Source organism: Prionailurus bengalensis, chromosome A3 (assembly GCF_016509475.1).
Source record: "Prionailurus bengalensis isolate Pbe53 chromosome A3, Fcat_Pben_1.1_paternal_pri, whole genome shotgun sequence".
In the NCBI taxonomy this organism is placed as follows: Eukaryota; Metazoa; Chordata; class Mammalia; order Carnivora; family Felidae; genus Prionailurus; species Prionailurus bengalensis.
Genome location: NC_057354.1, coordinates 115935047 through 115949135, shown reverse-complemented (window position 1 = coordinate 115949135; position 14089 = coordinate 115935047). Strand labels below are relative to the sequence as shown.

General features: G+C 37.1%; 1 protein-coding gene across 2 annotated transcripts in view; it reads left to right on the top strand.

Moving 5' to 3' along the window:
* LCLAT1 (lysocardiolipin acyltransferase 1) overlaps positions 1 to 14089 on the top strand; it is a 186533-nt gene that overhangs the window by 100258 nt on the left and 72186 nt on the right. For both annotated transcript variants that reach the window (XM_043604210.1, XM_043604209.1), the window contains exon 4: positions 9959 to 10105. In XM_043604210.1, the coding sequence (XP_043460145.1) occupies positions 9959 to 10105 (147 nt within the window). The remainder of the gene's footprint in view (positions 1 to 9958; positions 10106 to 14089) is intronic.

Below are 14089 nucleotides of genomic sequence, written 5' to 3'. Positions count from 1 at the left end.
TGAGATGAGTTTTGATGCCTTTTTTTGGCGGGGGCGGGGGCGGCGGTGGGGGGGTGGTCAGGGAGGGAGGGGAACCCATTGGGAACAAAGGTTAAGTTCAGTTAAGTCATGTGCCAGGCTATATACCAGGATTATACTTCTTTCTAGGATTATACTGAAAACTAAGTAACTTTTTAGGATTGTCTTGAGATCTAAGTAATTTAAATGAAGCTTTTGAATTTGTTAGTTTACTTCTTAACAGAACTTAAAGCCTGAGCTGTGTGGAAGTTTACAGTTTCTTTGGGGTGGGAGAAACTGCTCTGGGCTTTAAGGCCATCCAAGCAATCACTTACTGAAGTTAATACAATTGGTTACCTCAGTTGGATATCCCAATTAGAGATGTGTACCATCTCTAATATCCCAGTCAGATTTGCATTGCTTCAGGCTGCTTGGCCTCCCAAATACGAGCTTATGAAGCGTGTTGTGATTCTAGGCTTTTCAGTACCCCTATGCCTACTGAAAATGAAGGGATTCCTTTGCTTAAATTAATAAGTAGATTCTAAAAATTATCTAAAAAGAATGCTTTTATTTATGACAGGGTGATTTTTAGGAGAGAGCAGTGAAAGAATTAGGGGGGGAGCTTTAGGGTCTTGTGTCTGTTTTGCATTTAGTGGAGAAGCACAAACAAAATAAATCTTTCAGTGATCAGTTTGAGCCAACTTTGAAAAGAGTACTTTATAATAATAGTAAAAAGATAGGAGAGATGGCCCCAGTGGACCCCATGGACCTTGACCTTAATGTCAATAGAGAACTGGACTGCAGTGCCTTCAGCTGTCCTTTCACTTGTGGCTAAGAGAGGGCTCTCTAAATTGAAATTTTATTTATTTTATTTTTTATTATGAGAAAGGCAGCATTGCAATACTGAGGAAAAAATGAATTGGCTGTTAGATTTATTATATATGTCATTATTAGGGGAGTTTAAAAAAAACTGTGGGTTTTTTTTCTTATTCCTTATCATAAATCTTACAGAAAACATTTTCCTTGTGCTTGCAGTCAGATATTTCTGAGTGTTACACCATTGTGTAATGAACACCAGGCAGGGACGTATGATGTAGCCAAGAATTAGAAATGTTCCTCCACGGTACAAATAATGCCAAAACTATATCTTAGAAATGTTGTTACTGATAATCTTTTAACTATTATAGTCAAGTAAATGGTAAACGAATCCCAAGAAAGAATATTAAGGTCTCTGAGTTTAGAATGCAAAGCAGTGGTTATATATATATATTTTTAATCAAACAAAAATTTGGATCAACTAATAGCTGATTCTTAAACACCTTTTTATATGGAATAATTTTAGATTTATAGAAAACTTGCAAAGAGAGTACAAAAAATGTTTCTCTTCACCTAGCTTCTTTAGGACATGTGTCAAAAGAAGAGGGTACAATCCCATTAACTACAGATCTCATTCGCATTTCAGATGTCCTTTTTCTGTGCCAGGAGCCAGTTGAGGATCCTGTCCTTTCTTCTGGTCACCATGTTTCTTTAGTCTCCATTCAGTGGCAGTCTCTCTTTATTTTGGTGCTTTTGACAAGTACTGGTTGGATACTTTGTAGAATGTTCTTCAATTTGAGTTTGTATATCTTCTCATGATTAGATGGGGGCTATGGGTTAGAGGGAAAAGCACCATGGGGATAAAGTGCTCTTCTCATTTTAGCAGGGAGGTCCATGATATCAACATGGCTTATCACTGGTGCTGTTAATTGTAATCATTTGGCTTAAGGTGGTGCCTGCCAGGTTTCTCCACCATAAAGTTTCTGTTTTCTCCCCCTTTTTATATATGTTTATTCACTAACAGCAGCCCACATACAAGGGCTGGGAGGGGGTGGGTATTGAACTTTACCTCCTGCAGTGAGGAGTGTCTACATATTTTATTTGTAATTCTGTAAGGAAGATTTGTCCCTTCTCATTTATTTATTTATTCAGTCATTTAATTATACCAATATGAACTTGTTGATATTTTTTTCCTTTGGGTTATAATTTCGTATTATTTATTACAGTGTTGTTGACATTGTATGGCTTTGTCCAGTGGAATATCTTGGAGGTTGGCGTTTGTGTGTTTTTGGGCCTCCGTCTTTTTTTTTTTTTTAACCTTTTTTTTTTTAACTTTTCACTTTCTAGTGGCATAAGATTCTTGTATTTTCCCTCCCCAGCCCTGGACTCCACATTTCTCTAAGGAATCCTAGTTCCATTTCTTAATGAATGCTATTAGAAACTGAGATCTTGGCCCTGATTGTGCTCTGTATTAGTTTCCTATTAGTGCTTGTACTGTGAGTGGAGTGGCTTAAACAACACACATTTATCATCTCACAGTTATGGAGGTTACCAGTCTGAGGTGACTCTGTTTGGGCTAAAATCAAGGCATTAGCAGGACTGGTTTCTTTCTGTAGGCTTTTGTATAGAATCGGTTTCCTTGATTTTTCCAGCTTTAATTGGACACTCAGTCCCTTGCGCTTGGCCCCCTTTCTCCACCTTTAAAGCCAACAAAGACTGATCGCATCCCTCTCGCTTACATGAGTCTTTTCCTGCTTCCCTCTCCCACTTGTAAGGACCCCTCTGATTGCATTGGGTCCAGTAGGCTAATCCAGGATAATCTTCCTATCTTAAGTTCAGCTGATTCTTTTTTGCCATGTCACATACTCACAGGTCTGGGAATGAGGATAGACCTATTTTGTGGGGACATTATTCTGCCTATCACATGCTAGTTGTTCTTCTCAGTGTACAGAACTAGTAATGTACTTCACTTAGGAATTCATGTTGCACAGCAGTGGGCTTCTTAGATGTCAGTTCATCTAGGAAATTGATTAAATGGGAAATCTTGCCCAGTATGAAAGACAGATTTTAGTCCCACACTAGTGTGAACCCACAAATTATAAGCAAGGAGCCTTATCTCACCAACCAAAAGCCATCGGTAGGTGTTTCCTTAGTGTCAAGCACGACATCCTACTCTCTGCAGGTAGATAGGTTAATCTCTTTGTGGAGTCTGTGAAATTTGCAGTAAGGCTGGTTTTTATCTTGCAAGTTAAGCAGCTTATGAGAGGGATGTAGACAGCATTACCTAATATAAAATGTTGAGTTCAAAGAAGATAGGGCTTCCCTAACTTTGTGTAGCATTTAACACCCTGACCAAAGTTGAAATTCTGAGAAATAATTACTTGTTCTGGATTTATATGTAAATTATCATTGTGCATAACTGCACCCTCAGTAAATACAGTATTTGCTCATGACTGTTGTGATGTCATTTTGTACAAAAATTTGCATCTGTTTATATCACTCATTCTCATGTATTAGATGCCTGTGGATAGCATTCCCTTAGGATTGAAGATGTAATGAAGAGAACAATTTGTCTCTTCCATGTTGTTTTTGGTGTCACATTTATAGTCTCATAGTAGATACCATAATGAATTAATGAATACATGGACAACAGTGATACATCAGATTAATTTATCTTTGAAGTTCAGTTTTCATAGGACTAGGTGAGTAGTGCAGATGTTTTTATGATTCCCTTAACTGTATCCGCATTGAAGTGGAAAAAAGGAAAAAAAAATGTGTAAAGAGCCTTTTTTTTAATCAGAAAGAGTGCATGATGTTAAAAATCCACTCAATTCATTTTTTTTAATACAACTCTGAAATTTGATAAAAGAGAATTTAAGCCAAGGAAAACCAGTTTCTAAAATTATACAGTGGTTTTTGACAATAGAGTATGCTTGGGGATTACTCTTGTCTGCTTTGAGAAAGAGAAGGCAATGCTGATAACATAAATGGGGTTTTAGAAGGAAGACAGAAGGAGCCATGCCAGCATGCACAAAATCTGTCTTTATAAACCTGCCAGACTCCCAATCCTTGTCTGAGAAATTCAGGTGATGGATGGAATGCCCTCCAATGGAAAAGTATGAAAAAAATAAGTAATACAGATTAATTTCAGATGACACGATCAATTGTACTGTTATTTATCTAGCCATAGACGTGTGAAGTAAATGTCATAAAAATGTATGTTTGAGGATCTCCAGAATGTTAAAACTGTGGATATTGCTTTAAGCACAAAGTATACATTGATGGCAATGACATGGGGAAAAAAATTCACAAGATTGTTCCTATGATTCTTATGAAAGGGAGAAAAACGTTCAAGCTTAAGGGAGTAGAAAAGATTCAGAAGCATTAGTGATGTACAAATGGATTTGAGAAGGCGAAGGCACAAAGGAGAAGAATAATCCCGTCTTCAGAGGAGAAAGGTCCAAGAACCTGACTGATGAATCCATTTTACTTACTTCCCTTTCTGGGATTTCTGAGACATATACAGGCCATCAGACAAGTTTCATGGCACAGCCCCAGAAGTCTTGCTACAGCTCCCTTTCCCCAAGGGAGCAACAGATATTCTCACTTGGTTTGGAGAAATACATTTTACCTGTCAGTATCATTCAGTCTAGAACATCCTTTATAAATTTGAAGACAGTTTAGAATTGAAATTTGAGGAAAATGCACAGCATTAAAGAGAGTCTAGTACAAAAAAAAAAAGTGGGAAGTAACCTCTGAGGAATATATAATTCTCCTAGAAGAACTTAAACTATGTTTATTTACCTAATACCTTTAAAGAGATTTAAGTATATATTGCAGACAGTTTAGCACACTGGTTGAAAACATCAGCTATGGAGCCAGATTGTCTCTGTCTGAAACTTGGTTTTAACCACTGATTAGCTCTTTTGAGTTTCAGTATGCCTCAGTTTCCTTATCCATAAAATAGGATAATAATTTTACCTAATTCATAGGGTTGTCTTGAGAATTAACAATTCAGCTTAGAATAATATCGGGCACATGGCAATCATTGAGTGAGCAGTTTTATTAAAATTATTACTCTTATTTGTCATAGCTTCTATATTTTGCTGTTTGTCCATAATAATTGGCTGCTATAGAAAGAACCAACTGTAAGTCTTAAAAATTAAAGAGGCAATTGCTGAAATAAACTCAGTAAGTAGGCCAGATAAAATCAGACTAGTAAGGTAGATGATGAAACCAATGGATTGGATTTTCCTTGAGCACAATGTCAATTGAAAGGAGATGAAAAGTAGGAGAAGATGAGTCCAGAAGTTAACATCTAGCTAACAGAAGTTCCAGAGGGAAAGTTTGAGAGAATGAAGAAGAGAAAAGTGTATCTTCTTAAATATCGAAAAGAACAGTCCCAGTGTTAAAGACTCATATTGGAGGAATGTAACGACTGCTGGGCAGACACTAATGAAAACATGCCTCACCTAGACTCATACAGGTCACATTTCATAAAACTAAGAATAAAGAGGAAATCATGAAAGCTTCCAGAGGGGAAAATTTGGTTATCTCCAGAAATCAGATTGATGTCCAGTTTCTCACAAGCCATATTAGATGATGGAAGAGTGTGGGAAAAAAGCTTTAAAATTCTCAGGGGAAAATGATTTGGAATTTCAAGTTTTGTGTTTAGCAAAACTACCCTTCAAAAAGTTGAGGACAAATAAATACATTTTAGGAATGCAAAGAGTCAAACATTTATTGAAAGAAATTCCTTCAGGAGGACTAACAAGGACATAAGATAAAATAACCAGTGATAAGCAGGGAAGCCAGTGAACTTGAGTCAGGTCTAAGTAATTAAAATTGTTTCCATGAAAAAAAAATTGTTTCTGTGAAGCATAAGGAATGTGTTAGTAATAGCAACTTTGGAGAACTAGTAGATGATGTATACAAATTTTGGAAAAGGGACAAGAGGAAAACATACTTTTTTGTTTGGAGAGCATTATTGTTTGACTCAATGTTGATATAATTATAGAAGTTTAAATGTTTGTCAAAAATAGAAAGTTGAAAAAACTTTGATGACCATTAAAAGAACAAAATAGAGTATACAGTTGCCAAATCACTGGAGTAGGAGTTAGCAAACTGTTTCATAAAGGGCTAGATAGTAAAATTATTTCAGGCGTTGTGGGCAGTACTGTCTCTGCTGCACCTGTTTGACTCAGCCCCGCAGCACAGAAGCGGCCATGGATAATCTATATAAATAAATGGGTATGGCTGAGCTCCAATCAAACTTTGTTCATTAATGTGAAATTTGAATTTGATGTATTTTTCGTATCTTCTAAAATATTCTTGGATTGTGTGCCGTTCAAAGACAGTGGGCTGGATTTGGTCCATAATTTGCTGACCTCTGCATCAGAGAACAAAGGAAGGAGGCTGAGAAAACTTAGTAATTTCAGTTAAGACAGAAAAGGGGAGAGAGGTGGGCAAGAAATCAAAGTCCAACACACATGAAACATAAATGTCAGGAAAAGAAACAGCAGTTCCCCTAATAAATGTGAATGGAGTAAACTTTTCTAGTAAAGACAGATTCTCAGATTGGGTATATCCTAAATGCTAATAGGTTAGTAGATCATGGTATATCTGCACAGAACAGTGTTACTTAAAGTGTGATTCTTATAACAGTGACTGTTAGCAAACTCTGGCTGGTCCACTATGAGATAAGGACATAAACAGGGAAGAATAGTAGGTGGGAATTTTTAGAGTGTCGTGACATTGTTATAACTTCCAAGTGTGTGATCGTTGCCCTAGTAATTCATTTTATTGTATTTTACGAAACTGTTAGTCAATAATGGTTAAGGAATTAAAATTAAAACTGGTTTGAGAAACACTAGTAGAGAATACAGTGCAGGTATTAAAAAATGAAGTAGATCCATATGTATAGACACGTTAAATGAAAAAAAGGAAATCACAGAACAGTATACAAGGTATGACTCTTGTGTTTTTTTAAAACCCCAATCATACATGTAATGAATTTTTTAAATGTAGAATAAGTCACATCAAACTATTAGCTGTGATTATAAAACAAATTATGACAGGTGGACCAGGGTTGAAAGATGTGGTAATAAAGACATATTTCTAGGGGCGCCTGGGTGGCGCAGTCGGTTAAGCGTCCGACGTCAGCCAGGTCACGATCTCGCGGTCCGTGAGTTCGAGCCCCGCGTCAGGCTCTGGGCTGATGGCTCAGAGCCTGGAGCCTGTTTCCGATTCTGTGTCTCCCTCTCTCTCTGCCCCTCCCCCGTTCATGGTCTGTCTCTCTCTGTCCCAAAAATAAATAAACGTTGAAAAAAAAATTAAAAAAAAAAAGACATATTTCTTGTTTGAATCTATATACTTTTATCTTGTTTGATACTTTTTTTAATAGTAATAGGTTTTCATTTATTGTGTAATGCTTTTTAAATATTTTATTATTTAATGATCTCATGGTCCTTTCAATACTTGTCATTTGAATATCCATATGGAAAATAGGACCTATACTGCTACTTCACATGATATATAAAAATTCATTTGAGATGGATTATAAACCAAAATGTGAAAGTTAAAACAGTAGAGCTTCTAGAAGAATACGTGGAATAATGTCTTCACAACTTTGGAGCAGGCAAAAATTTCTTAAATGATGCACTACAAGCACCAGCCACAAGGAAAAGATTTGTAAATTGGGCTTCATTAGTGTTAGATGTTAGGTGCCTAACAAGACACCGTTAAGGGAGAGAAAATGCAAGCTACAGATTGAGGGATGATATTTGGCATGTTGCATCTTTGAAACCTAGAGTTATATAGAGTTACTGTGTATGTGTGTGCAAAAAGTTTGAAGAAGCACTTCACAAAGACATCGAAGACTTGCATATGAAAAGGCTGTCACTGTCATTAATCATAAGAGAAATTCAAGCTCAAACCACTGTACCTGGATTAGAAGGCCTAAAATTAAAAGGACCTATAAGACCTAGAGTTGCTGAGGCCATTAATAGAGCAGGTAGAGCACTCATACGTTGCCGTGGGAGTATTAGTTGGTACAATCACTTCGAAAACATGCTGTCTACTGAAGCTGGGCATACGTAAATCCTGCGATGAAGCTGCTTCACTCCTGAGTACTCAACTCTATAGAACTTAGTGCTTGCGTTTGACAAAAGATACAAGAATATCCATATTAACTTTATTCCTAATAGCTAAGAAATCTCTCCCTCAAGAGTATAAGTTGTGGCATATTCATATAACTGACCGTTAAAGCATTTTTGTTTTGATATTGTGAATAGGAACTTGTTACATTTTTATGTTCCTTGATATAATATTCTTAGTATTATTATAACTTCTTAATCACAATAATGATAATAGCTATTATTTATTGGCAGTTTGTGATAAGTCTTAGTTCTTACAACAATCCCTATTCGGTACATACTATCACGGCATTATGGTCATTTTGACATTTGGGGTCGGTGAGGGACAAAGACTGAACAGCTCTTTTGTGGTAGAGCTATGGTTCTAACCCGGGCAATCTCACTCCAGAGCTACACTGCCAAAAGGCGCTACACTGTGGGCCTCGGTGTCCTCGGGTGAAGGAGGAGAGATGATGGGATCAAGTCCAGTACTGATGGATATGACTGACAGTACAGTGCGTGACTAATAATTGGGAGTACAGCAACAAGACCTACACTGAAGTGGGTTGTTGGGTGGGTGTTCATTTGTATTTGTAGACTCCAGTATTCTAGCTCGGACTTATTCAAACCAAAGAGTCTTATGGTTTTTAAAATCATTAACAAATGACTTGATCCTTTTATATATTCCCAGGGTGCCACTGTCTTTACCAAATGGTGTTTTTTTTAACGTTTTTGTTTTTTTTTTTGAGACAGAGAGAGACAGAGCATGAATGGGGGAGGGGCAGAGAGAGAGGGAGACACAGAATCGGAAGCAGGCTCCAGGCTCTGAGCCATCAGCCCAGAGCCCGACGCGGGGCTCGAACTCACAGATCGTGAGATCGTGACCTGAGCTGAAGTTGGCCGCTTAACCGACTGAGCCACCCAGGCGCCCCCCAAATGGTGTTTTAAAACTATCGTTTTAGTCGTGTTCTTTGTTTGCAAGGAACTACCACTTACTGCAAAGATACACGTGGCTGTAAGGGAGATGGACTCTTACAGACCCCCGAGAGGCGGATCCATAGACTGGCCAGCTTGTGGAGACAAACTGTCTTCTGCTCTGGATTACAATCAACTTTAGGCACTTCAGCAAGATTTTTAGATCTGTACTACAGTGTGCAATGTTAATTTTCCCTCAGCTGCTACTGTCATAGTATCTGCTTTTTTATCCATCCATTTACCTTTATATTGCCCGTGCTTTTTCTCCATGGTCTCAGGTAAAATTCTGAGAGAGAACATTTGATTGGCCACGAGAGTTACTGTGTTTGGGCCAAGTGTTTCGTGCTTCATAGACTATTGAACAGGCTATAGATTGGCTGCCTTAAGTCAGCTATTTACCACACTAGTTTTAGTCATTTCTGGCCAGGAAGGGATGGCTGGTTAGGTAAAACATGGCTCGTCCAAGGCTGGCTACCTCTTTGGTAGCAAGGTTGATTCGCCCTAAGTGTAAAGGAATTGTGATCACAGTGTATATTCTGGTTAGTGTGTTTAGTACCCATTACACATTTTGTCTTTTCAATAAAATCTAAAGAAGTGGCCAGCATTGAAAATAGTTGAATTTAGAGACTGACTGGTACAGAATGGGAAATATGAAAGAGAATGCTTGTGTACATGACTTGAGAACAATCCTTTGCTTACTGTTTTATAAGCCTAATAACATATTGTTGTATATCTCTTGTAGGTACCTTGGTTAAAATGTCTGGTTAGGATTGTTAAAACTTTGGATGATTTACTAGTAAATATTAGGAAAGTTTTTTTCCTTGCTATTTTAATAGCTAGGCTTGGCTTGAAAAAAAGTTTTTGAGAATTTTGCAAACCCTTTAAGACTATTCTCTGGTATAGGTGTTATTTAACCCAAGGTATATCGTGAGGTGATTAGTAACTAATCATAGTAAAAAAAAAAAAATTGAAATACTCAATACTATGTGGATATTGGTAATAAAATTGTATGTAAATACTTGTTAAATTGATTCTAGGTTGGGCCATGCAGGCTGCTGCCTATATCTTCATTCATAGGAAATGGAAGGATGACAAGAGCCATTTTGAAGACATGATTGATTATTTTTGTGATATCCATGAACCACTTCAACTCCTCATATTCCCAGAAGGGACTGATCTCACAGGTAGGTAACCTAGGATTAGATCACAGAATTTTAAAACATGAAGGAACTTAGAAATCATTTAGTCTAAACTTATTCCTCACATGAAGCAACTGAACTAAGATTAATGGCCCGCCACTAAGATCACTCACTCAGTTCATCAGTAGCACGTCAGAACCTAGAATTCCTGGTTTCCAGACAATAGGATCTATGATAGGCAACTTCAAGAGGCCATTACTGTTCCTACTTGCCATCCTAGAGCTTTATATTTTTATTTTATTTTTAATTACAGTATTTATTCTAGAGAGAGCGTGAGTAGGGGAGAGGGTCAGAGGCAAAGAGAGAGAGCATTTTAAGCAGTCTCTACACTTAGTGTGGAGCCCAGTGTGGGGCTCGATCTCAAGACTCTGGGATGACCTGAGCTGAAATCAAGAGTCAAGACACTTAAGCAACCCAGGCGCCCCAAGCTTTATGTTTTAAGTCTCACTATATATTTCATGTATCAGCTTTTTATATAATTGTATATGGTTTGTATGGAACCACTGTACCACACACACACACACACACACACACACACACACACACACAAACCCAAATAGCCAATGAAATGTTAAGAATAAAGGCTAATTTTAAAATCCCCTTCCTGTTCTATATATTCTCTGTCCTCTTTCAAGATACATATATTTATCCATCAAGCCCTTCTTTCTCAACTTTTTTTCCTAAGAAAAACATATTATGTAACCCATTCATTTATTGTTGATTTAAGTTATTATATTGCCTTTTTCTGGGTATTTCTTAAAAATTTTTTATAATGTTTATTTTTGGGGTGGGGGGGGAGAGAGAGAGAGAGAGAGAGAGACAGAGCGTGAGCATGGGCGGGGCAGAGAGAGAAGGAGACACAGAATCAGAAGCAGGCTCCAGGTTCTGAGCTGTCAGCACAGAGTCTGACACGGGGCTTGAACTCACAAACTGTGAGATCATGACCTGAGCCGAAGTCAGACACCTAACTGACTGAGCCACCCAGGTGCCCCTTTCTCTGGGTATTTTAAAGCTTTATCCCTACTATAAGCAGGAAAGGCTTTGCCCTGTCCTCAAGAAAATTCAGCTACCACAGATTTGTGGAGGGGGACACAGGAGGATATATTTAGGACTTTTGTGCCTTCCCAGTTATTAAACTATATGCATGGGCCAAGAATACCAGTGGATCTCAAGGAATTCTTTACAAGATTAAAAACAAAATAGTCTTTTATTCTTCCAGATCAGTGGTTCTCACACTTTTTAAGGCACAGATCATTTTTGCAGATGAAGCCACCTACTGCAGTTTAGCATTTAAGACAGAAGAACTGTTGTGGTTGAATATTGGCAGGGTGGGTAAGCTTGGACAGGAAGCAGTTCTATAGAATCCGACTCAAAAGAGCAAAATTTTAAAGCTGTTAATAACCTGGCTACTTCAAGAAAGATACAGTAGAATTTGGGAAGGATCCAGTCGATGAAGGTCTGCTGTACGAGAGAAGACAAACTAAAGTCTAAAACTCACAAATAGTATGGAGAGACAGAACATGAACTTGTCTTCCAAATCTTCAAGACCAGATCGAGGCAACTTAAGAGCTACTGAGAAGGGCAACTTTTAGAGCTTAAGAGGGGAGAAAATGTAAATGAACATACTAATTCATTATGTGGACATAATAATTTGTGGAACCCGGTACCTACAAAGAGAGTTCAAGATGAAAAATACATTTTATACAACTATTTAAGTGAATGGGTGACTAAGCCATAATATGTTAATGAGGAAAATTCAGATATTTTGGGAACATTCACCGTTGACACCACGGAAGAGATCTTGGACTTACCTGTTTGGATGGAGCTAAGTGAACCATGGCAATTTTTGTTCAGTAGTATTATGTACTAATGTACTAATATATGCTTACTATATAGGTTTGATTTTTATAGTTAAAATTCTAAAAGTAGTTGGATCACAGAGAATAATACTGAGGATAATATTGGATACATATCATTGAAGCTTGAAAATGTATTGTAGCTTGTAGATTAATTGATTCCCAGAACTGAACTATCATTAGGAAATTATCATGGACACATAGCCATATTTAAATCTTATAATAGTTAAGAATGTAATACTTTGGGGTGCCTGGGTGGCTCAGTCAGTTAAGCATCCAACTCTCTCGGCTCAGGTCATGATCTCACGGTTTGTGAGATAGAGCCCCACATCGGGCTTTGCACTGCCAGTGTGGAACCTCCTTGGGATTCTCCTCTCTCTCTGCCCCTCCTTCGCTCATGCTTGCTCTCTCTCTCTCTTTCAAAATAAATAAACTTAAAAAAAAGAATGTAGAATATATTTGGGTGTTGAAATATCAGCCATATTATAAAAGGTAATTTACTAAAGTGATAGATTGGTTTATATTTGCAAATGCCAAAATGTACATTAAAGAATGGCAGCTCTAGAAGTTACTTAGTCATTAAAAGCTAAAGGAAAAAAAGCTTCTGGATTGGTGTGACTTTATGGTATACTAGTGTTAAAATGCTTATATGTTAGATCTTCAGAGCCTATGAAGTATATATTTAAAACTTTTTTCAGTCTGTATTTGTTCTCAGCTGTCTCTTTTATGTGATGAACTTAATATCTAGTTGCTTATTTTCAGGGTTCTGCTCACCATTACATGTTGTGGTTGTATATTTTTTAAGTTAAAATGATATTTACATTTTTTAAGGCCAGCTTACAAAAGCTAGAGAAAACAGGTCCTGAAGCTTTCAGAAGTTTTTTTTAACAGGGTTATACATGTAGTTTTGAGTTAAGATAATGATTGTCTTTGAAAAAGTGTCTGTTAATTCAAGGGTGTTTTTAGTTACCACAGTTAACTTGAAACTTGTTTTTTTTTTTTAAGCCTGAAGGGAATGTTTTATAACCTTAAGTTCAGAGTCCAACTGGCTTGCAACATTTTCAAGTTAGTGTTTTTAAATGTAACTTTACATATATTTTATCTTTATATGTTATTGGTTATAATTTTTTTCTTGCATATGGAAGTGATAGATGTGAATTTGGGGAAATTTAGAAACATAGAAGAGAGCACAAAAATTATTATAATCCCACTGCCCACAAACAAACACCATTGTAATTTTGGTCCATTGCTTTGGTCATTTGGTCACACACACATACACATATATATGTGCATATGTACACACCTATAATTTTGAATAATGGTGAAACTGGAATTAAACTTTTCTTTGCACTTAATGTGGTATTATCTCTCCTTTCATTATTTATTCTTTCAAAACATGTGTTTTAAAGGTTGGGGAGTTTTATATTGGTTTAATAGTTGGGGTCCAGAAAAACAGAACCAACAGGGTGTGTGTGTGTGTGTGTGTGTGTGTGTGTGTGTGTGTGTGTGTGTGTGTATAGAGCGAGAGAGCGAGATGGAGAGAAGTTTTGATGGGAATTGGGACTTTATTTTAAGGAACTGACTCACATGGTAGTGGAGGTTTATCGAGTCAAAAATCTACAGGGTAAGTTAGGCTGGAGACCCAGGGAGGAGCTGCAGTTCAAGTCCAGAGGCAGTCTGCTGACAGACCTCTTTCTTGCTTGAGAAGGTTAGTCATTTTCTATTCAGGCCTGTAAGTGATTGGATATGGCTCACCCATATTATGGAGAGTAAGTAATCTGTTTATGCAAAGTCTTCTGATTTAAATATTAATCTCAGTGAAAAATACCTTCACAGAAACATCTAGAATAATATTTGACCAACTGTCCGGGTAACCTGGCTATGCCACTTTGATAAATAAAATTAACCATAACAGCTGGTATACTGTAATTTTGAGTTCTGTGTCTGTGATTTGGAAAAAAAAAAAAAAGCTTTTCTGGGTTTTAACAATTATAATAGTTCATGTAATTAAACACTTTGTACATAGAACTTCTTCATTTAAGAAATGTGAGTACATGAAGTTTTATACACAAAACAAAGTCCCTACTTTCATGAGGCTTACATTCTATGAGGA